General features: G+C 35.0%; 3 protein-coding genes and 2 pseudogenes across 3 annotated transcripts in view; 4 read left to right on the top strand and 1 right to left on the bottom strand.

Annotated features, from left to right (window-relative positions):
* LOC105972600 (tryptophan aminotransferase-related protein 4-like) overlaps nucleotides 1–3,185 on the top strand; it is a 4,715-nt gene extending 1,530 nt beyond the window's left edge. The window contains exons 2-5 of the mRNA XM_088815365.1: nucleotides 294–585; nucleotides 1,093–1,388; nucleotides 1,901–2,181; nucleotides 2,717–3,185. Of these exons, the coding sequence (XP_088671491.1) occupies nucleotides 294–585; nucleotides 1,093–1,388; nucleotides 1,901–2,181; nucleotides 2,717–2,928 (1,081 nt within the window). The 3' untranslated portion in view covers nucleotides 2,929–3,185. The remainder of the gene's footprint in view (nucleotides 1–293; nucleotides 586–1,092; nucleotides 1,389–1,900; nucleotides 2,182–2,716) is intronic.
* A 1,233-nt stretch (nucleotides 3,186–4,418) lies between these two features.
* Nucleotides 4,419–5,730, top strand: LOC148771471 (uncharacterized). Its single transcript, XM_088816021.1, has 2 exons — nucleotides 4,419–4,976; nucleotides 5,279–5,730. The coding sequence occupies exons 1-2, from the start codon at nucleotides 4,427–4,429 to the stop codon at nucleotides 5,311–5,313; spliced, it is 585 nt and encodes a 194-aa protein (XP_088672147.1). The 5' UTR covers nucleotides 4,419–4,426; the 3' UTR covers nucleotides 5,314–5,730.
* Nucleotides 5,731–10,103: 4,373 nt separating this feature from the next.
* LOC148771470 (tryptophan aminotransferase-related protein 4 pseudogene) lies at nucleotides 10,104–11,130 on the top strand (annotated as a pseudogene).
* Nucleotides 11,131–11,428: 298 nt separating this feature from the next.
* On the top strand, nucleotides 11,429–12,202 carry LOC148771469 (tryptophan aminotransferase-related protein 4 pseudogene; annotated as a pseudogene).
* A 429-nt stretch (nucleotides 12,203–12,631) lies between these two features.
* On the bottom strand, nucleotides 12,632–18,651 carry LOC105965923 (uncharacterized). Its single transcript, XM_012990475.2, has 4 exons — nucleotides 17,895–18,651; nucleotides 16,497–16,862; nucleotides 14,045–16,051; nucleotides 12,632–13,288 (listed from the first exon to the last, which is right to left on the bottom strand). Exons 1-4 carry the CDS (start codon nucleotides 18,562–18,564, stop codon nucleotides 12,942–12,944), a joined length of 3,390 nt encoding a protein of 1,129 aa, XP_012845929.2. The 5' UTR covers nucleotides 18,565–18,651; the 3' UTR covers nucleotides 12,632–12,941.
* Nucleotides 18,652–20,645: the final 1,994 nt, after the last annotated feature.

The following is a 20,645-nucleotide window of genomic DNA, read 5'->3' as shown; positions in this document are numbered from 1 at the left end:
CCTCTAAAGGGTTTTTTATCATAAAATAATACATAGTTGAGGGGGTGGATGTAATTACCCAAACAGGGGGGATTTTTTGTAACTTGAGTTATATGTAATTTGACCATAACTAAGGGGGTGGCCGTAATTTGCCCCTTTCTTTTTCTTTTCTTTTTTTTTTTTTTTTTTTTTTTTTTTTTTTTTTTTTTTTTACTTTTCTCATTTTTATTGAACCATTTTTCTCAAGTAAAACTATTAATTAAGATGATTAAATTTGTGTGTGTTTATTTGTCTGAAAATGAAAATATTTGCAGTGGGGATCCATTATTTTTGGAGCCATTTTGGATGGAGCATGCAGCTAGTAGTGCAGTTCTTATTTCAGGCTGGCACCGAATGAGTTACACATTTTACGACAAATCTTACATTTCACAACAACTCGAAAACAACGTTCGTAGAGTACACGAAGTAGCGAAAAACGCAGTTACAAAAGGAAAATACGTATTATTTGGCGGTGGTTCCACACAACTACTCGCTGCAGCTGTGTATGCTCTTTCAATGAACCTATCTTCGCCTGCAAGCGTCGTTGCATCGGCCCCTTACTATCCGGTACGTTGTCGATAACAATCAAACTTATCTTTTTTTTTTAATTGGATTAGAATCGAATGTATATATAAATTTTCTTGAAATTTCAAATTTGATTTAATTTAAAGTTCTACCTAAAATGGTACGCATGAATTAATGAACATTGCCCACAACTTTGATGTTTTACGTTATGTAAAATTCAAAATGTTACTCATTCATGCATAATTTTGCCATTCCGACATTCAATCGAACTGATTCAAAGTTGGATTAGAAAGCTAACTGAAACAACTAAAGTTCCCATGTTTTCATTTCTACCAAAGTTAAACTAGAAAATGGCCAAAATCACGTTCAATTTTAAAATAGTATTAGTAAAACCGAAACGACATATAACATTTCAGATCTTTTAAATTCCGATCCAATCCATCCAATTACATCCCCTACTTGCCATCATATGCTACTATTGCTTTCCGTGATTTTTTCGTTTAGTTCGTACGAGATGAAGAAGTCTCGTATATCTTCTTCTATTTTCAGCTTTACAAATTTCAAACAAATTATTTCGAAAACAAGCGCTTCAAGTTTGACGAAGACACATCATTGTCGAGTAATTCATCGTATAATACTGAGGCGAACGTGATCGAATTTGTGACATCACCAAATAATCCGGACGGAAATCTAAAGGAGGCCGTTTCACAAGGACCGTTAGTGAAAGTTATTTACGATCATGCTTATTATTGGCCTCATTTTACGGCAATTCCATCCCCAGCAAATGAAGATGTCATGATATTTACCATGTCAAAACTTACCGGTCATGCCGGAAGCAGAATCGGGTAAGAGTATATAAACCCGTTTTTTTTTTTTTTTTTTTTTTTTTTTTAAATAATAAAAACCCCATTTCACGATTTTAATATGGAGAAATCAAGGTATATAAACAATCAAGTAATTTTGCACGGTCACTCGTTTTCTTGACAAGATAAGTTATGATTAATCAACTAACTGAGCTTTATTTGATGTCTGGTTAGTTCAATAACTCTCCGGGCCAATCTCAAAATTACGCGTCGACTCGAAAATTTTGGGAAGAACGGAAATCTTAGTTCAATTTTGGAAAAAAAATGTTTATTAGACATCGTAATCCAACTATGCAATTTGACTTTCGCACCCGTAAATATTGTCCATTAATTAAGCTTAATCCTAGTTCCGAAACATGGTCTCATAAGACTGTATGCATAATCTTATCTTGTCTAATCCTATCTTCACAACCAAACGAGCCTTAAGAATACAATGACTCGGTAATAGACAAGAATATTACGATATTTGACGATGATATATTTATTTTCCACAGATGGGCTTTAATAAAGGATGAACAAGTCTATGAAGATATGAACACATATATATCGGTATCGGAAATGGGAATTTCAAGAGAGGCTCAACTTAGGGCTCTGCAGCTTATGAAAGCTGTTCTTAACGGAAACGGCACCGACATTTTCGATTACGCGTACAAGAAAATGAGCTATCGTTGGAAGAAACTAAGTGCGATTGTGTCGTTGTCGAGCCGTTTTAGCATCCAAGAAATTCCGCCACTATTCTGCAACTTCTTTGAGAAAGTTAGAGGACCATCTCCAGGTAATTATTAACCCCTGTGGTTGGTTACAAGCTTTTGCAGATAACCCCTTATGTTTTTAATATCAGCACATAAGCCCCTCGTGGTTGATGGGGTAGCTTCCGTTAGTTTTTCCGTCAAACTTAACCGCTAGTGTCAAACGTCAAAGTAATTTCTTTGCAGATGACCCCCTTGTGCTTTCATTTTCCCTTTCATTTTTGCAGATGACCCCCTTGAAGTTTGATACACGCGGTTAAGTTTGACGGAAAAACTAACGGTAGCTGCCCCGTAAACCACAAGGGGGTTTTGTGCTGATATTACGAGCACATGGGGGTCATCTGCAAAATCTTGTAACCACATAGGGGGTTAAATGCAATTTATGCTTATTAATTCTCAAACCATATCCAAACATTATAAGGGAGTTTTTGCTAATAAATAACTTAACATTGGAAGTTTTTAGCAATTCGATATAATATAAGGGCACCAAACGCAATAAACTCAAAATTCTTACATCTAAGATATAATTTGACCCATGTTGTTTCTTATTAACAATGGCAGCTTATGCATGGGTGAAATGTGAGAGAGAAGAAGACACAACTTGCAATGAAGTCCTTCGAGCAGGAAATATTATCGGTAGGGAAGGTAGCTTGTTCAGTGACGAAGATCGTTATGTTCGACTCAGCCTTTTAAAGAGCGACGATGACTTCGACTTATTGATGGATCACCTCAGCAAATTAGTCGCCGAGGAAAACGGAGCAAAAACCGCGTGAATATTTAAATGATCGATTAATCTCGAGTTTATTAGTTGTTTGTAAGTGATGAAAAGAGGTCATGTCTATTGACCTTTCTCTATGTACAATAGCAAATTTATAGGTCTCATTAGTTAATGTTGTAAAAGATCTCATTAACTAGTCTTGTGATATAAAAGAAGTTTTTTAATAATTGTATCTTTGTTAGGGGTGAAAATTTGGAACCGAAATTTCAATTTTCGATGATTTCAATATGAAATTTTATAATTTTGGAACAATACTTTTCATTGTGAATTTGAATTTTCCGACTTCCGATTTTTCTGAAATTATTTGGATCAAAATTGGAATACATTTGAGATTCCAATTTTTGATCAGATTTAGGTTCCGAAAAAATTTCGGGGTTTTTTCATAATATTAAACTCAAAATACAAATAATATTATGTATTTTATATTTGAAGTGACCAAGAATTAAAGTTTTCAGAATCCCGAAATTATCTGGACCGGAATTGGAATATATATGAGATTCCAATTTTCAATCCGATTTAAGTTCCGAAAAAATTTCGTTTTTTCTTCTGAATATTACATTTAAAATACTAAAACTATTATGTACTTTATATTTTAGTGACAAAAAAATGAAGTTTTCCGAATTCCGCCGACTCCAATCCGATTTTTTTCGATTTTGGAACAAGTTTTTTGTTCTATAAATAGATTTAAATAAAATAAAATAGAAAAAAAAGAAAAAAAACACCTGCTAATCTGATAGAATATAATATATATTCATTTTGATTTAGTTTAGCTTTAATTAGGTGATTTAATTAGATTCAATCAAGTCTTAATTAGTGATTTGATTAGTGATTTGATTAGATTCAATCAAGTCTTAATTAGTGATTTGATTAGGGATTTAATTAGGGATTTGATTAGGTGTAATTAGTTTCTTCCTTTATTATTTCTCTCTTGTGTGTATATAAATGTACAAGCTCTCATTGATGAAATACAAGACACAATTCATCTTTTTCATTATGTGTTTCATCATTTCTACATGGTATCAGTGAATCTTTGATTTTTTTTTTCCTCCTCATTCTTCAAAATGTCTACCGACGATCTTCTTCCTACAAAGTCGTCTTCATCATCACCCACACCCATCATAACCGATTTATACACAATCCATCATTCCGATAGTCCTTCTACTATCCTTGTCACACCTTTGTTGACAGGAGATAATTATGGATCATGGAGTCGTGCAGTCACAATGGCACTTCGTGCCAAAAATAAGCTTGGTTTCGTTGATGGGTCACTCCCAATTCCGACAGAGAAATCTGACATTTCTAATTGGGAACGTTGTAACGATTTGGTAGGAAGTTGGATCCTTAATTCTGTTTCACCTGAGATCCGTCCAAGTATCTTGTATGCTGAAACTGCAGCACAAATTTGGACCGATCTCAAGGATCGTTTTTCTCAGTCAAATGCTCCAAAAATCTATCAATTGAAACAATCAATTTCTTCCCTCAAACAAGAAAGCATGTCTGTTTCATTGTATTTTACGCAACTCAAATCTCTATGGGATGAACTCGGTTCCATTATCCATATCACTCCTTGCATTTGTGGTAATGCTAAAAGCATTATTGACCAACAAAATCAAGATCGATCCATGGAATTTCTTCAAGGACTTCATGATCGTTTTTCCGCTATTCGCAGCCAAATTCTCTTGATGGAACCATTTCCTTCCATTCAACGTATCTATAATTTGGTTCGTCAAGAAGAAAAGCAACAAGAGATCAATATTCTCACAACTCCTACTGTTGATGGCGCTGCACTTCAAGCATCTAAACCTCCATTTCGTCCGTCGGGAAAACGTCAACGTCCATTTTGCGACCATTGCAACAAACATGGTCATACTCTTGCTACATGCTATCAACTTCATGGCTTTCCCGACAAACATGTGAAGAAATCCGTGCCACCACCATCCAACTCCACTCTTATGGCTAGTTCACTCACGCACGAACAATACAACAAGCTTCTCACACTTCTTGCCAAAGAAGAAACTAGTGGACCCTCAGTGCACTTAGCAGGTAAAAATCACACATTTTCGTCATTTTGTTGGATTATTGACTCCGGTGCTTCTAATCATATATGCACATCTCTCTCATTTTTTTCTTCATATTCTCCTATTCGTAAAAACATATATGTTCAATTGCCTGATGGCTCTCACGCGCCTGTGACTCACATAGGCACAGTCAAATGTTTTGGTACTTTCATTCTCACGAATGTTTTTTACATTCCATCTTTTAAGTTCAATTTGTTATCCATTTCACAATTTACGAAATCCACAAATTGTGATATAATTTTTTCTTCGTCCGGATGTGTATTTCAGGACCAATCAACGAAGAAGACGATTGGTCGGGGTAATCCTCACAATGGCCTTTTCTATCTAGATTGCAATTTGGTTTCTAATTCTGCTCTTTCTATTAAGCAATGTAATAAATTTGATCTATGGCATTCTCGCCTTGGTCATCCATCTAGGCCTCGTTTTGATTTTATTGTTAAGAATTCTCAAAATATTATTCCAAATAAGGATTTTGTTTGCGATGTTTGTCCACGTGCTAAACAGGCACGTCTTTCATTTCCTCAACGTACATCTTGTTCTTCTCATTGTTTTGAATTGATTCATGTTGATATTTGGGGTCCTTTCTCTATACCCTCACAAAATGGATCACGATTCTTCTTAACTATTGTTGATGATTATTCAAGATGCACTTGGATTTATCTAATGAAAAACAAATCCGAAACATTCAACATGATAACCCATTTTTTTAATCTAATTCGTCGTCAATTTAACACAAAAGTCTCTCGTTTCAATTCCGGAAATGGGGATATTTTTCTTCCTCAACTTCAAACCATACGTTCAGATAATGGTTCTGAATTTCTTTCCAAACAAATTCAAAAATGGTTTCATGATAATGGAATCATTCATCAACGTAGTTGCGTTGCGACCCCACAACAAAATGGCATTGTAGAACGTAAACATCGGCATCTCCTTGATGTCGCTCGAGCTTTACGATTTCAAGCAAACTTGTCTCTTTCTTTTTGGGGTGAATGTATTCTAACCGCTGCATTTCTCATCAACAAACTTCCAACTCCAGTCCTTCAATATAAATCTCCTCATCAAGTCTTGATTGGACATCTTCCATCTTATTCCTCTCTTCGAGTTTTTGGGTGTTTATGTTTTGCTAAAAACATAAATATTCAACATAAATTTGATGAACGAGCAAAACCTGGCATCTTTGTTGGTTATCCTTATGGACAAAAGGGATATCGTATATACGACCTCAAAACTCGTCAAATTTACGTTTCACGCGATGTCATTTTTCATGAGTCCATTTTTCCATATCATGATCTTGCAAATTCATCTTTACAAGATCCAATTTCAATTACTCCGATCAATGATAATGGGACTTTTGACTACCCTACACCACTCGTCGACCCCCCTTCGGGTGATTCTATTCCTCATAATGAAACTACGAGTTTGGATGACTCGCCACCATCTCATTCCTTACCCTCTCATCTTGATGATTCAATCAATTCTCCCTCTATTTCCGAATCTCCTTCCTCACCTTCTCAAGTTGATGGTTCAACTAATTCTCCATCTATTTTCGATGGCACACCATCTTCTGATTCACCTTCTACAACCATTGTTCGTAATTACCCTCAACGCATCCGTCACCAACCAAAGCGTCTCAATGATTATATTTGTAATCATATTTCACTATCCACTGATTTTCCACTAGCAAATTACATTTCTTTCCGTAATTTAAGTCATTCCCATCGAGCCTTTCTCACAAATATCATTAAGAATCAAGAGCCGCGATCATATTCTCAAGCCATAAAATCAATTGAATGGCGTGATGCAATGGCCAAGGAAATTCGAGCTCTAGAATCAAATAACACTTGGTCCTTATGTCAAATTCCACCCGGCAAATCACCCATTGGTTGTAAATGGGTCTTCAAAATTAAATATCGGTCAGATGGTTCAATTGATCGATATAAAGCTCGTCTAGTTGCCAAAGGTTATACTCAAATTGAAGGAATTGATTATCATGATACCTTCGCACCTCTGGCAAAACTAGTTATTGTACGTCTCCTACTCTCAATTGCTGCCATTAAAAGTTGGTCCATCCACCAACTTGATGTTAACAATGCATTTCTTCAAGGAGATCTTAATGAAGAGGTCTATATGAAACTTCCCCCTGGCTTCTCTCACAAAGGGGAGACTCGTGTATGTAAATTAAATAAATCAATATATGGTCTTAAACAAGCATCTCGTCAATGGTTCTCCAAATTCTCAACCACTCTTATTAGTCGAGGATTTCATCAATCAATTTCAGACTACAGTCTTTTTACATATATTCGTAATAAGACATCCATTTTTATACTCGTCTACGTTGATGATATTATCATTACAGGAAATAATGATGATGCTATTTCCGATATCAAAAAATTTCTTGCCAATTCTTTTTCCATAAAAGATCTTGGTAATCTTCGATATTTTTTGGGTATTGAAGTATCTCGTTCTAAACAAGGCATTTTTTTATGTCAACGCAAGTATACTCTAGACATCTTATCTGATTCCGGGATGACTGGTTCTCGTCCGTCTGATTTTCCAATGGAACCACATCTTCGTTTACGTCCACACGATGGGACTCCTCTTCCCGATCCATCAATCTATCGACGTCTCATAGGACGCCTGTTGTATCTCACTGTAACACGACCTGACATTCAATATGCGGTAAATACTCTTAGTCTATTCATGCAAAATCCGCATTCTACTCATCTTGATGCTGCCAATCGAATCCTTCGTTATCTTAAAGGTACTGTTGGTAAAGGTTTATTCCTTTCTGCATCTAGTTCTCTCACTCTATTAGGATATGCCGACTCTGATTGGGCTGGTTGTCCTACCACTCGTCGGTCTACCACTGGTTATTTCACCATGTTGGGTTCTAGTCCTATTTCTTGGAAAACTAAGAAACAACCAACCGTTTCCCGTTCTTCTGCCGAAGCCGAATATCGTTCTCTCGCTGCACTTACGTGTGAGTTACAGTGGTTAAAATATGTTCTAACGGATCTCGGTTTCAACCACTCTCAACCAATTCCAATTCATTGTGATAGCCAAGCTGCTATACACATTGCAGAAAATCCTGTCTTTCATGAACGCACCAAGCACATTGAGATTGATTGTCATTCGGTTCGAGAAAAAATTCAGGCAGGTCTCATTGCTCCCTCATACCTACGTTCAAGTGATCAACTGGCAGATATTTTTACGAAACCACTTGGCGGTGAAACTTATCGGCGATTAGTTCGCAAGTTGGGTGTTTTTGATATATCAATACCACTTCCAACTTGACGGGGGGTGATAGAATATAATATATATTCATTTTGATTTAGTTTAGCTTTAATTAGGTGATTTAATTAGATTCAATCAAGTCTTAATTAGTGATTTGATTAGTGATTTGATTAGATTCAATCAAGTCTTAATTAGTGATTTGATTAGGGATTTAATTAGGGATTTGATTAGGTGTAATTAGTTTCTTCCTTTATTATTTCTCTCTTGTGTGTATATAAATGTACAAGCTCTCATTGATGAAATACAAGACACAATTCATCTTTTTCATTATGTGTTTCATCATTTCTACATAATCAGCAGAACAATCAGGTGAAAAAATAGATCAATTCGGATTTTGATTTTGGAACAAGTTTTTTTCCAAGTTTTGTGTGTGTGTGTGTGTACGAGAAATTAATGAATTATGGCCAGGTGAAAAAACATGGAATAGATCGCCAAAACGAGAAACAAGAAAGTGAAGTTGACTTTCTTCAACCCACACGCGCTTCCACTTTTCGGAAACGTTTCTGAAACCTCAAAATCCATGATATCTGTCGGAAATGTTTTGGGGCTGTTTCCATAAATATGTATAAGTTTCGGGACATTTATGATGATAATGAAAAATTGGAAATGCGTTTCCACACAAAATAAATCCAAATTTCATTTTAAATAAAAACTCCGAATTGCATACGCTTAAAAAAATCTTAAATATTATGTTTATTTTTCACTTCTAGTGGTGTTTTAATATTTTTGTAGATGTTAATTCAATACTAAAATAAATGTATACGCCATGAATGTAATTTGTGGAATGATATTAAACATTATAATATTTTTTAGAAATTATGAATGCACCCCTATATTTTATTGTTTGAATGTTTCCCCACGTTCCCATATCCAACTTTTTTAAAAACTGAGTTTCCCCATGTCCGTTCCCCTGTTTCCCTGTGTCCGCCTTTCCATGTCCGTTCTAGAAAGGGCAAAGTTTATTTTGCAGTCCTTAGACTTATATGTTGTTTACCTATCTACCCCGAAACTACAAAATGTACCGTTTCTAGTCCACCTATCTATACTAATGATACTGACCTTTTGACGACAATTTTGTCTCTCAGAGAAAAAAATAGATGAGAAATATATGGACGATTTTGGTACGTTTCATAGTAAAGGGGGTGAATGCGACGCGCACCCTATAGTTGACTGGGTGAAATTTTGTTATTTTGCACTAAATTAAATGAACTTTAACATTGCAAATATCTTACATTGGCGTTTTTATTCCGATGTGGCAATTGGAATAAAATTTTCGATTTCCGTCGATTTTGATATGATTTTTTTTGATTTTGGAATAATATTTTTCAATCCAAATTCCAATATTCTGATTTCCGATTTTTTTCGAAATTATTTGGATCGCAATTGGAATATATATGAGATTCCGACTTCCGACCCGATTTTAAGTTCCGAAAATTCCAATTTTTTCCGAATATGTAACAATATTATTGTGTATTTTTAGGTGGCCTAAAAAATAGAAATTTCCGAATTCCGCCGATTTTTGGAACAAGATTTTTCATTCCAATTTCCAAAATTCCGATTCCGGTTTCTTTTAATAGAATTGGAACTAGTTTTTCATTTCCGAAAAAAATCGGACGTTTTCCGAAAGGGCTTCTTCGGATCCGATCCGTCCGATTCACACCCCTATGGTATAATCATAAAAAAAAAAAATTAACCCTTTTTCTAAAGGAAAACCTTTTCATATATATAATTAAATTTGTGTGTGAAATTGTGTGAAAATATTTGCAGTGGGGATCCATTATTTTTGGAGCCATTTTGGATGGGACATGCAGCTAGTAGTGCAGTTCTAATTCCAGGCTGGCACAAGATGAGTTATTCGTTTCCCGAGAAATCTTTCATCTCACAACAACTCGAAACTCATATTCGTCGAGTACATAATATAGCGAAAAACGCGGTTACGAAAGGAAAATACGTAGTATTTGGCGGTGGTTCCACACAATTACTCGCTGCAGCTGTGTACGCTCTTTCAATAAACCTATCTTCGCCTGCAAGCGTCGTTGCATTGGCCCCTTACTATCCGGTACGTTGCCATTAACAATTCGTATTATATTTTTTTTGTGGAATTGGATTATGATTGAAATTATATTTAAATTAATATTTCTGGAAATTTCAGCTATAGTTTTTTGTATAATTAGTTATATCTTACATTTTTTTTTGCATTATTTTGCAGTTCCAGATATTATAATTTGGTCCTCAAAATTTAGGTTATTCATAATTTAATCAATCAGATTTTATTTATTTATAAAGGGGTATTTATGACATTTCACCGTAACAATACCATCAAAAATCGCACGAGTGACACGATTTGCCCGCAGGGGTCTGGATGCTCTGACTTTGGTGAGATTATTTTTTTACGGGGATATTTGCCAATTAAAGATAACACAGGATGGTATTTGCAATTAACTCCCATTTTAAAATAAGTGTTGTGACCCAAAATATTATTTCTTATACTGAGAAATTTAGTACATGGGCTTCTATTTTAACAACTTTACAGATTACAAACAAATTATTTCCAAAACGCGCACTTCAAATTTGACGAAGACGCGTCATTGCCGAATAATTCTTCGTATAGTACTGAGGCGAACGTGATCGAAATTGTGACATCACCGAATGATCCGGACGGAAATCTAAAGGCGGCCGTTTCACAAGGACCATCGGTGAAAGTTATTTACGACCATGCTTACTATTGGCCTCATTTTACCGCAATTCCTTCCCCCGTCGATGAAGACGTCACGATATTTACGATGTCGAAACTTACCGGTCATGCCGGAAGCAGAGTCGGGTAATAATACATAAACCCGTTTCTTTTATAAACTCCGTTTCACAATTTTAATATTGAGAAATCAATGTGAAGTTAAACCTCTATAATTTAATACAGTTGGGACCAGTGAAATTCTATTAATTTAGCGAAATATTAATTTATCTGAATATTTTTTTTAGCATGTTGTCTTCGAGTCGGGACCTAAAAAATATATTATTTAAACGAGGTTACTCATTTATCGAGGTTCTACTATATATAATTATTTCCACACATGGGCTTTTTTTAGTAAAGGATGAGAAAGTCTACGAAGATATGAAACGTATATGTCGATAGCTTCGGTAGGCATTTCGAGAGAGGCTCAACTTAGGGCACTGCAGCTTATGAAAGTTATTCTTGACGGAAACGGCACCGACATTTTCGATTATGCGTACAACAAAATGAGCTATCGTTGGAAAAAACTAAGTGCGATTGTGTCGTTGTCGAGCCGTTTTAGCATCCAAGAAATTCCGCCATTATTTTGCAATTTCTTCGAGAAAGTTAAAGGACCGTCTCCAGGTAATATAATTAATTCTCGAAACATATTCGAATTACTACCCATGTATGTGTCGTTATATCGAATTACTAAGAAATTACCCAAGTTTTTTAATGGCAAAAACCCCCCTAAGTAGGGGTACTAATTGCTAAAAAATCAAATCATAGGGAGACTTTTGCAACAAAATAACTTGGGTAGTTTTTTAGCAGTTCGATACAACAAAAGGTACTAATTGCAAAAGAAACTCGGTAGAAAAGCCCGTCTCTTAAGATTTTGTAGGGCTATTATAGTAACTTTATTAACATAGCAGAATCTTTAATATTTGATGCTATTTCTTATATTAATAATGGCAGCTTATGCATGGGTGAAATGTGAAAGAGAAGAAGACACAAATTGCAGTGAAGTCCTTCGTGCGGCAAATATTTTAAGTAGGGAAGGTAGTTTGTTCAGTGTCGAAGATCGTTATGTTCGACTCAGCCTTTTGAAGAGCAACGATGACTTCAACTTACTGATGGATCACCTCGGCAAATTAGTCACCGAAGAAGACGGAGCAAAAACCGCGTGAAGATTATAATGAATTCTGAATGCTGCCGATTCCGATACGATATTTTTATTTTTTTATTTAGAACAATGATTTCCATCCTGAATTCCGAAAGTTCTGATATTCCAATCTTTTCAAACATTTTTTTTTAAACGGAGTTGGCATACATATTAAATTCCGATTTCCGACCAATTTTACTTTCCGAAAAATTACACTTGAAAAAATATCTATTTTGTATCATATGTGACTAAAACTTGGATCCAAACTCCGATGACCCCAATCCAAAAAAAATGATTTTGGAACTAGTTTTTAAGTTCCATATTCCGATATTCCAATTTTCGATTTTTATTTTATTTTCTTTGAATGGGATAAAATTAGTTTTCCACTTCCGAAAAAATTGAAAATTTTCTGGTTCCAAAACTCTAAAGTGACAGATAATATGTAACATAGATATTTATCTAAAGTAACAGTTATTGTAAAACGTAGGGAGTATTAACTAAGTCCCTCTCATTCAGAGGCACAACCATGATTTTAAGTTCAGTGGGCCAAGTGCATTAGAAAAAATCTAAGAGGGGGCCGTTAATGATATTGTACACACAAAAAAAAATATATATATTTATATATAAATTAATAGAGATTTGAGAAATATTGGGGGTGCCGTAGCCCCCTTGGCCCTATGCTGGCTCCACCACTGTTCTCGTAGACAATTTTATTTCATAAAGTCTCTCGTCTCGTTTTTTTTTCTTCGGGTACTATTATGTTCTTATAGATTATGAACTTTGGCTTTGATCTTGTGAAGAGCCGCCACAATTTCGACCATGTCAATTCTCTCATGGGGTGAAAAGGCTAAGCATTTCATTGCCAAGTGAAAAACACATGAAATGCATTCCTCTTTTGCATAGTAATTCTCATCTTCTCTTTCAAGCAAGCCATTACCCACAATTTCACTTACTTTATTCTTTTGTAATGCTTCACTCACCCACTCCTTCAACCCCATTTCTCCGCCGAACATTTCGTTCGTCGGCCTCTTCCCCGTAAACATCTCCATCAATGTCACGCCGTAGCTGTATACATCCCCTTTTGTCGAGACTTTTCCTTCCGTTCCGTACTCTAATATCGATTAGATTACCATGGTTAGTTAGCCGATAGAATCAAATTTCGAGAACATAGTAAAAAAAAAAAGTAATATTTATTTGTACTGTAGCAGTCAAACCATTTTTGAGAGTGTCATGAGTTCTAAAAAAAAGTGTTTTAGAAATAGAATGTGAGAAATAAAGTAATGTTTCTTTGTCATCAGACTAGACGCAAAAATTTTAAAGAAATTTCTAATTTTCGCCAATTTCGGTATGAAATTTTCTAATTTTTGAACAAGTTTTTTCATTTTGATTTCCAGTTTTTCTGATTTCATTTGGATCATAATTCAAATATAGGTGAAATTCTCATTTTTTATTCGATTTTACTTTACGAAAATAGTTCCAAAAATCATGTATTTTTTATTTATGAAAATTCCCTTGTGATGTCAAATTTAGTGAAATCTTCTAGATTATGTGGAAAAAAATTCAGTTTGCATCTTAACCCAGAGCTCTACATTTTGAAACAAGATGATATAAGATATGTTTCTTGACTTGTAAATACCAGATTGTGGTGCATCGAAAACTGTATTTTTGCACAAAACGAATACAAACTAGAGAACATTTCACGGAATCTAGAAGATTCTTTTGAACTTGACACCACAAGGATGAATGTATAAGAAGATTTACAGTTGAGGGGTGGTTGTAATTACCGAAATAAGAGGGCTTTTTTCATAATTTAATCATACCTCAGGGGTGAATGTGATTTACCCAAAAAAATTAAGACCTTACTAACCTGGTGCTGCATAACCGATTGTTGCAATGGTTTTGGTTTGGACCGCAACCTCCCCATGGTCGAATAGCTTCGAAATACCGAAATCACCAACACGAGCAACCATATCTTCGTCGAGCAACACATTGCTCGGCTTAATATCGCAGTGTACAACGGGAAATGTATGATAATGATGAAGATACTCCAAAGCCAATGCAACATCAATAGCTATTTTCAGCCTTTGCATCAAATCCAAGCCCCGATTCTTCGAATAATACAACCATTTCTCAAGGCTCCCGTTAGGCATGTACTCGAGAATCAAGGCCTTGAACTCCGTGTTACTACAACAACCGATTATTCGAACCAAGTTCCTATGACGAATGCTGCTTAGTATTTCGCTTTCGGTGTCGAAGCTCTTTACAGCTCTTTCCGATTGGGAATTGAAGACTTTTACGGCAATGTTTAAACCGTCGTGAAGAGTCCCTTTGAATACCGTACCGAAGCTCCCTTTTCCGAGAATGTTATTTTCGTTGAAAGAATCGGTTCCCTTTACAAGTTCTCTATATGAAATTATTCTCCATGCAAAATCAAGTGCAAGTATAGGTGGAGACGGTGTTTTCTTCGGTTTTCTTCGCGTATATACGATTGTAAGAACGACGGTCGCTAGAAGGATAATCGAAACAAAGGGAGGCAAGATATACTTCATCAACTTAACTGCATTATTCGATTTCAATCTTCCGTGATTCTTCTTGATGCAAGGAGGAACCTCGAATCTTGTTTCATTACCACAAAGAGCGTAGTTCTCGATGAATGAATTAGCGGTGAAGTTGACGAAAGTGCCCTTAGTGGGAATCTCTCCTTCTAGTCTGTTGTAAGACACATTGAAATACCGAAGAAATGGGAGCGATTCTAATGAATTTGGGATCAATCCCGATAGCGAATTGTTCGACAAATCCAATCTCATCAAGCTTTTAATGTTTCCAAATGATTGAGGAATGGATCCTTCAAACATGTTGTTCGATAAAGATAAGGTTTCCAACGACTGACAACCATCGATTGAGATTGGAATATCACCCGAAAACCGATTAGAAGACAAGTCTAATCGGTTTATGGATTTAAATCTCCCAATTTGAGATGGAATTTGACCACTCAAATTGTTTGAAGACAAATCTAAAGCCAAAATATCTACTAGATTCCACAAGTTTGTAGGTATAGTGGAATTAAGGTTGTTTGAGGCCAAATATAAATACCTTAAGGACTTGAGTTCGCCGAGACATTCGGGTATTGGACCGGTCAACGAATTGCCTCTCAAATTCAAATCTCCCAATTTACTCGCCTCGCAAATATCAGTACTAATATACCCTTGGAGTCGATTTTCATCAAGATACAATCTTTGGAGCTGCTTCAAATTCCCAATTGTTTGTGGGATGGAGCCTATGAACTTATTTTCCGATAAATGCGCGTATTGCAAGCTGCTCAAGTTCCCGATTCCCGGAGGGATGACACCGTGAATGCTGCTATTGAACGCCCTGAATATACGAAGAGAAGTCGATAGATTCCCGATAGAAGACGGGAAAAACCCGTTTAGAGGATTGAACGAGATGTCCAACACTTGCAAGTATTGGCAATTGGTTAATGAAGTGATGAAGCTCATTTCTTGATCATTCGATGTCAAGTTATTACCCCAAAAATCGAGGAAATTCAAGTTTCTTAGATTACCGAAGTTTGGTACGAATCCGGTGAACGAGTTGCTATTCATGTCCAAGATAGTGAGTGTAGAAGCATTCGATATGGAAGTTGGGATTTCGCCACCTAAAGCGTTGTAGTACAAAAAGAGTTGTTGGATGTTGAAACCCGGGAAATTTGCTAAATCGGAAGGGAGATTTCCGGAGAATTGATTGGTCGAAAGATCTAAGATCCTTAGGGTTGATATGTTGAAAATGGACGACGGGATCGAACCGGATAAGGAATTGTTGCGCACGGTCAAGAACTCGAGCGATCCCAGATTAGCTAGCTCCTTCGGAAATTCACCTGTCATATATGCCGTTACATGTTGTTGCGCACGTAGTAAAAAAACAAGCAACAAATATACATGAATTGTAGCAAGAAACAAATATGGAAAATTACTAAATTACCCTTGTGATTAATTGCTTGTTAGTTAATTAGTTTTCAAGACTAATTGAAGGCAAATTAGGTTTCATTATATGCAACTAGACTCACATTCTTGAAAATTTGCCAAAACTCCAACCTAAATTCAGAAAGTAATTAATGGTAAAATTATTTTATCCAAAAGTATTTTTTAGATCAAAATATTAAAATTTGCGTAAAATTACATGTTACTCCCGGAGGTTATAATTCACAAACAAAATAAATAATTAACTTGTTGAAGAGATAATTAATGAAGGATATTTTAGTCATATTATATTATATAGTTTGTAATAACAATGAAAAATCAAGAATTGTCAACTTAACATACCTGTGAAGTAGTTAGCATCGAGGTACAAATATTTCAAGGAAGTGATGTTCCCAATTTGCTTGGGAATATTCCCTGTGAATCTGTTACTAGTCAACACCAAACTAACGAGGTTTTTCGATTCGAATAAGGTAGAGTCAATGGGCCCGCTGAGAAGATTCCTATGAAGAAACAACCTTCGAATGTTCGATACACCGCGAAAAGTCTCGATACTTGGGAAGCTTCCCGAAAGACTGTTGTTGGAGAGGTCCAAATATCTCAATGAAGAAATATTGAATATAGAAGATGGAATGTTTCCGGTTAGAGAGGCTCCGTGAATGCTTAATACCTCTAATCGCGAAAGATTTCCGATTTCCACCGGAACCCCTCCTGAAATTAGTTTATTATCGAAACAAAGATTAGAAAATCTTTAATTTTCCAGCATATATATGAGTTTTTTGTTACCCTTACATGGAAAATGGGACAAATCATGCTAAATTATAATTTTTCGAACAACGTCGTTGTTTAATTGTACGTATCTAATCTAACTGTCAGAAAAGTTCTTGCGAGAGTGTATTGTCATTCTCCGGGGGTATTTTTGTCCGTTTTTAATTAGTCGACAATCAGCACAATCCGGAAGTGGAAATCGGCACTTTCCAAAAAAAAAATCAAAATATTTTCGGGACTGAAAAATTAATTCCAATTTTGTTCCGAAAAAATTCGAAAAAGTTGGAAATCAGAATTTCCGAAGTTGGAATGAATACAAAATTGGAATTTTTCGGATCGGAATCGGAGAAATTCGAAAAGCTCCAATTTTCCAGTCAAATAAAATACAAAATACACAATAGTATGGATATTATAAGTGTAATTGTCGGAAATAATCGGAGTTTTCGAAATTACTTTCAAAAATTGAAATTAGATCGTAATAAATATATATATATATATATATATATATATATATATATATATATATATATATATATATATAATTTAAATATATATAAGTCTGAAAGTTAAAAAAAAAACAACCCCTCCCAATTTAAATAATTATTAAAAAAATTAAAAATAATATAAATTCAACACAACGAGAAACCATAGTCCATGAGGTCAGCCATAATTTTTATTTTTTAATTTTTTTAATAATTATTTAAGCTGAGAGATGTGGTTTTTTTGTAATTTTCAGATCTGACTAATGGCGAGGGCCACATGAGACAATTTTTCAAGTAAAGGGGACGAATCGATACAATTGAGAGTAGAATTGGGCAAAGGGATATCGAGCCAAAATACAGAGAAAAAGTGGAATTTACCCTAATTTCTACCCCAAATTATAAGCAAATGAATTAGGGACAATAGTCAATGGCTAAAAGAAAAGTAACATTGAAAAGAGACCGTGTGTGTGTGTGTGTGTGTGTGTGTACGTACCGTTGAAATCGTTGACTCCAAGCAATAGCATCTTAAGCATTTTCAAATTTCCAATACCACTAGGAATTCTGCCATGAAAATGGTTAAACATCAAACACAAGTCTTCCAATGAAGAAGAATTACTATTGCCAATCTCCTTTGGTATGGCCCCACCAAGAAGGTTGTAACTCAAATCCAAGATTTTGAGCCTCGGCGAAGAAACACCGTCGAACAAAGACTTCGGCACGGTGCCACCGAAAGAGTTGTTGCTCAAATCGAGCATCTCGAGCCGGGGTAGACTTCCTATCCACGACGGGATTTCTCCCGTGAAACCGTTCGAACTTACGTCGAAAACTCTGAGGAAAGTTAAGTTGACGAGTTGCGGAGGGAGCTTTCCGGAGATTTGAAAACCGGAGATGTTTAGGGTTGTGACTCTTTGGTGTTTGGTGCTGCAAGATATGCCAATCCAAGAACAAATGTTGATGGATGAAGTTGAATTAATTGTTGTGGACCAATTATTTGCTAAAATGCCACTAGGGTTTAAAGTGATGGAGTTTTTGAATGCAATTAGTGCTTCTTGATCTGTGGTGGAGTTTAGAGGTGTTAGTGTGGATGAGCAAATCGGTGAAGTGTTGATAAAAAATGTGAGTGCAAAAGCAATGAAGAAAAAGTAGTAAGGAATCTTCTCCATTTTGTGCTCCTATTTGTGTGTGTGTGTGTGTGTGTGTGTTTATGGATGTGTTTAGTGTGTGTGTGTGTGTGTATATAAAAGTAATATGGGTGTGCGTATGTGAAACTTCATCAACTTGATGAAATGAGAATATGTTAGTTTAGTGTGAACACGGTCTATCTTATGCTACACCGGTTAGATCTTTACCATTGATATACACACAAACACACACACTCACGTTGGTGTGTGTAGAACAACAGTAAAAAATCACCCGGTGTAACATAGAAATAACTGTGTGAACACCTAGTGTGACACACACACACACACACATATATATATATATATATATATATATATATATATATATATATATATATATATATATATATATATATATATATATATATATGTGTGTGTGTGTGTGTGTGTGTGTGTGTGTGCGCGCGCGCGTGCGTGCGCGCACGCGCACCTGTTTAAGTTTTTTGAATTTGTATCGAATTTTCATTGTTGTGTTTGAGTTCAGTTTCATAAGCAATCGAGTCGAGTTCCCAAGCATCCATTATTGAAAACACAAATATGACAAATTGAGTTAGAGTAACTTGATTTACTGTACATATTTTAGCATTTGTTATCTAACAACACTCGAGTTAGAACCAAGTTTCATAAATTAAACAACATATTTGATCAAGTTTGGTTCCTTAAGTTTAAAAAAATTGAGATCGACAAAATTTTGTATAACAGGAGGATCGAGTATCGAGTAATTTGGTTTATCTTTTAGGAGAGATATAATAATCGTGGAAAATTAGTTATATAAGGAGTTGAGGCCGCCAAAAAAGAATATAATTTTGTTTATTTCCATTGGAATTTTGTTTTATTGGGAACTGAGTTTCGACGCATTTTCATTTAACTTTCGCTTACATATTTGTTTTTCCAACAATCTTATTCAGTCAACTAGTCCACGTATATGCATCCCCTAATCTCAATTTGTAAAGAGATTTGATAATCATACTATATTTTAATTGTGTTATTTAATTAATATCTATGAATATTTATGTATTTAATATTTGTTTATTGAATGCTATTTTTCTCTAAAATAATCCCAATAATTTGTTTCCCAATAATTAGTCTCTCACATCATCAATCCCAATCAAAAGTTTATGGGTCCCTTATAAATTTTAGGCCAAATTACGGCCGCCACTAGATTGTAAGTTATAATTACGAAAAAATCTCCTTTTGTTTGTATAATTACAACCACTTTCATCAACTATGTATTGTCTTATATGTACACCCTTACGATGTCAAATTTACCTATGGGTGTTCATCTGATCGGTAGACCGATCTAATCGAACCGAACGAAAATTCGTACATGCCGATTACCGAGCCATTAATTTGGTGTGGTATTCAATTTTATTTTATTTTGTATATATATTTATATATGTAATATTAGCATTTAAACTAAATTTTTTTTTTAAATCAAATTTTTAAATATTTTTAATAAAATTTTGGTAATTCGGTATTTATCGAACCAAACGCTAAACGTTATGAATTTTTGGCGTACCACGATTTATTTATTTATAATTTTACCGAATGAACCCCTAAATTTATCAACTAGAGCGATTTTTTCGTAAAATAATACATAGTTGAGGGGATACTTGTAATTATGCAAACATGAGGGGTAATTTTGTAATTTAACCTTATCTCAGGAGTTGGTGGTAATTTGCCCTAAATTTTAAAAGGCTGGCCCTCGACTCTTATGTATATAATCTAATTTTATGATATCAACTATTGACAACAATTTTTATGTATTTATATCCAATCTAACTAATTCAAATTAGTTCTCAATTCCGGTTTCAATTTTGGTTTTCGGTTTTTGAGTGGCGCGCTTATTGTTTTTCGTTTCGCGTTTATTTTTTGTCATTATGATTTCGGAACTTTCTGGAACATGGGTCTTTCAATTCATAGAGGGTTGAGTAATAAATCAAGTTACATGATACTCAAATCGAGATTAATAATTACAATTTAGAAGAATTGTTTAGTTAAAAGGAATATTATAATTTTGATCATGTGACATGACTTACTTAGAGATTGTCACTTTGCAAATT

This window comes from Erythranthe guttata, chromosome 3, assembly GCF_056151865.1.
Source record: "Erythranthe guttata isolate IM_541 chromosome 3, IM_541, whole genome shotgun sequence".
In the NCBI taxonomy this organism is placed as follows: Eukaryota; Viridiplantae; Streptophyta; class Magnoliopsida; order Lamiales; family Phrymaceae; genus Erythranthe; species Erythranthe guttata.
This window is presented reverse-complemented; position numbering and strand designations above follow the sequence as displayed.

What these genes read in the sequence shown, in the direction of transcription:
- LOC148771471 (XM_088816021.1), top strand. Translation starts at nt 4,427, where the DNA reads ATGTCTGTTTCATTGTATTTTACGCAACTCAAATCTCTATGGGATGAA. An exon ending in ACCCTCAGTGCACTTAGCAG is followed by an intron (nt 4,977 to 5,278) that starts GTAAAAATCACA and finishes TGTGTATTTCAG; the next exon opens with GACCAATCAACGAAGAAGAC.
- LOC105965923 (XM_012990475.2), bottom strand. Translation starts at nt 18,564, where the DNA reads ATGGAGAAGATTCCTTACTACTTTTTCTTCATTGCTTTTGCACTCACA. An exon ending in TGGAGTCAACGATTTCAACG is followed by an intron (nt 16,863 to 17,894) that starts GTACGTACACAC and finishes AACTAATTTCAG; the next exon opens with GAGGGGTTCCGGTGGAAATC. An exon ending in AATCGGTTATGCAGCACCAG is followed by an intron (nt 13,289 to 14,044) that starts GTTAGTAAGGTC and finishes AATCGATATTAG; the next exon opens with AGTACGGAACGGAAGGAAAA.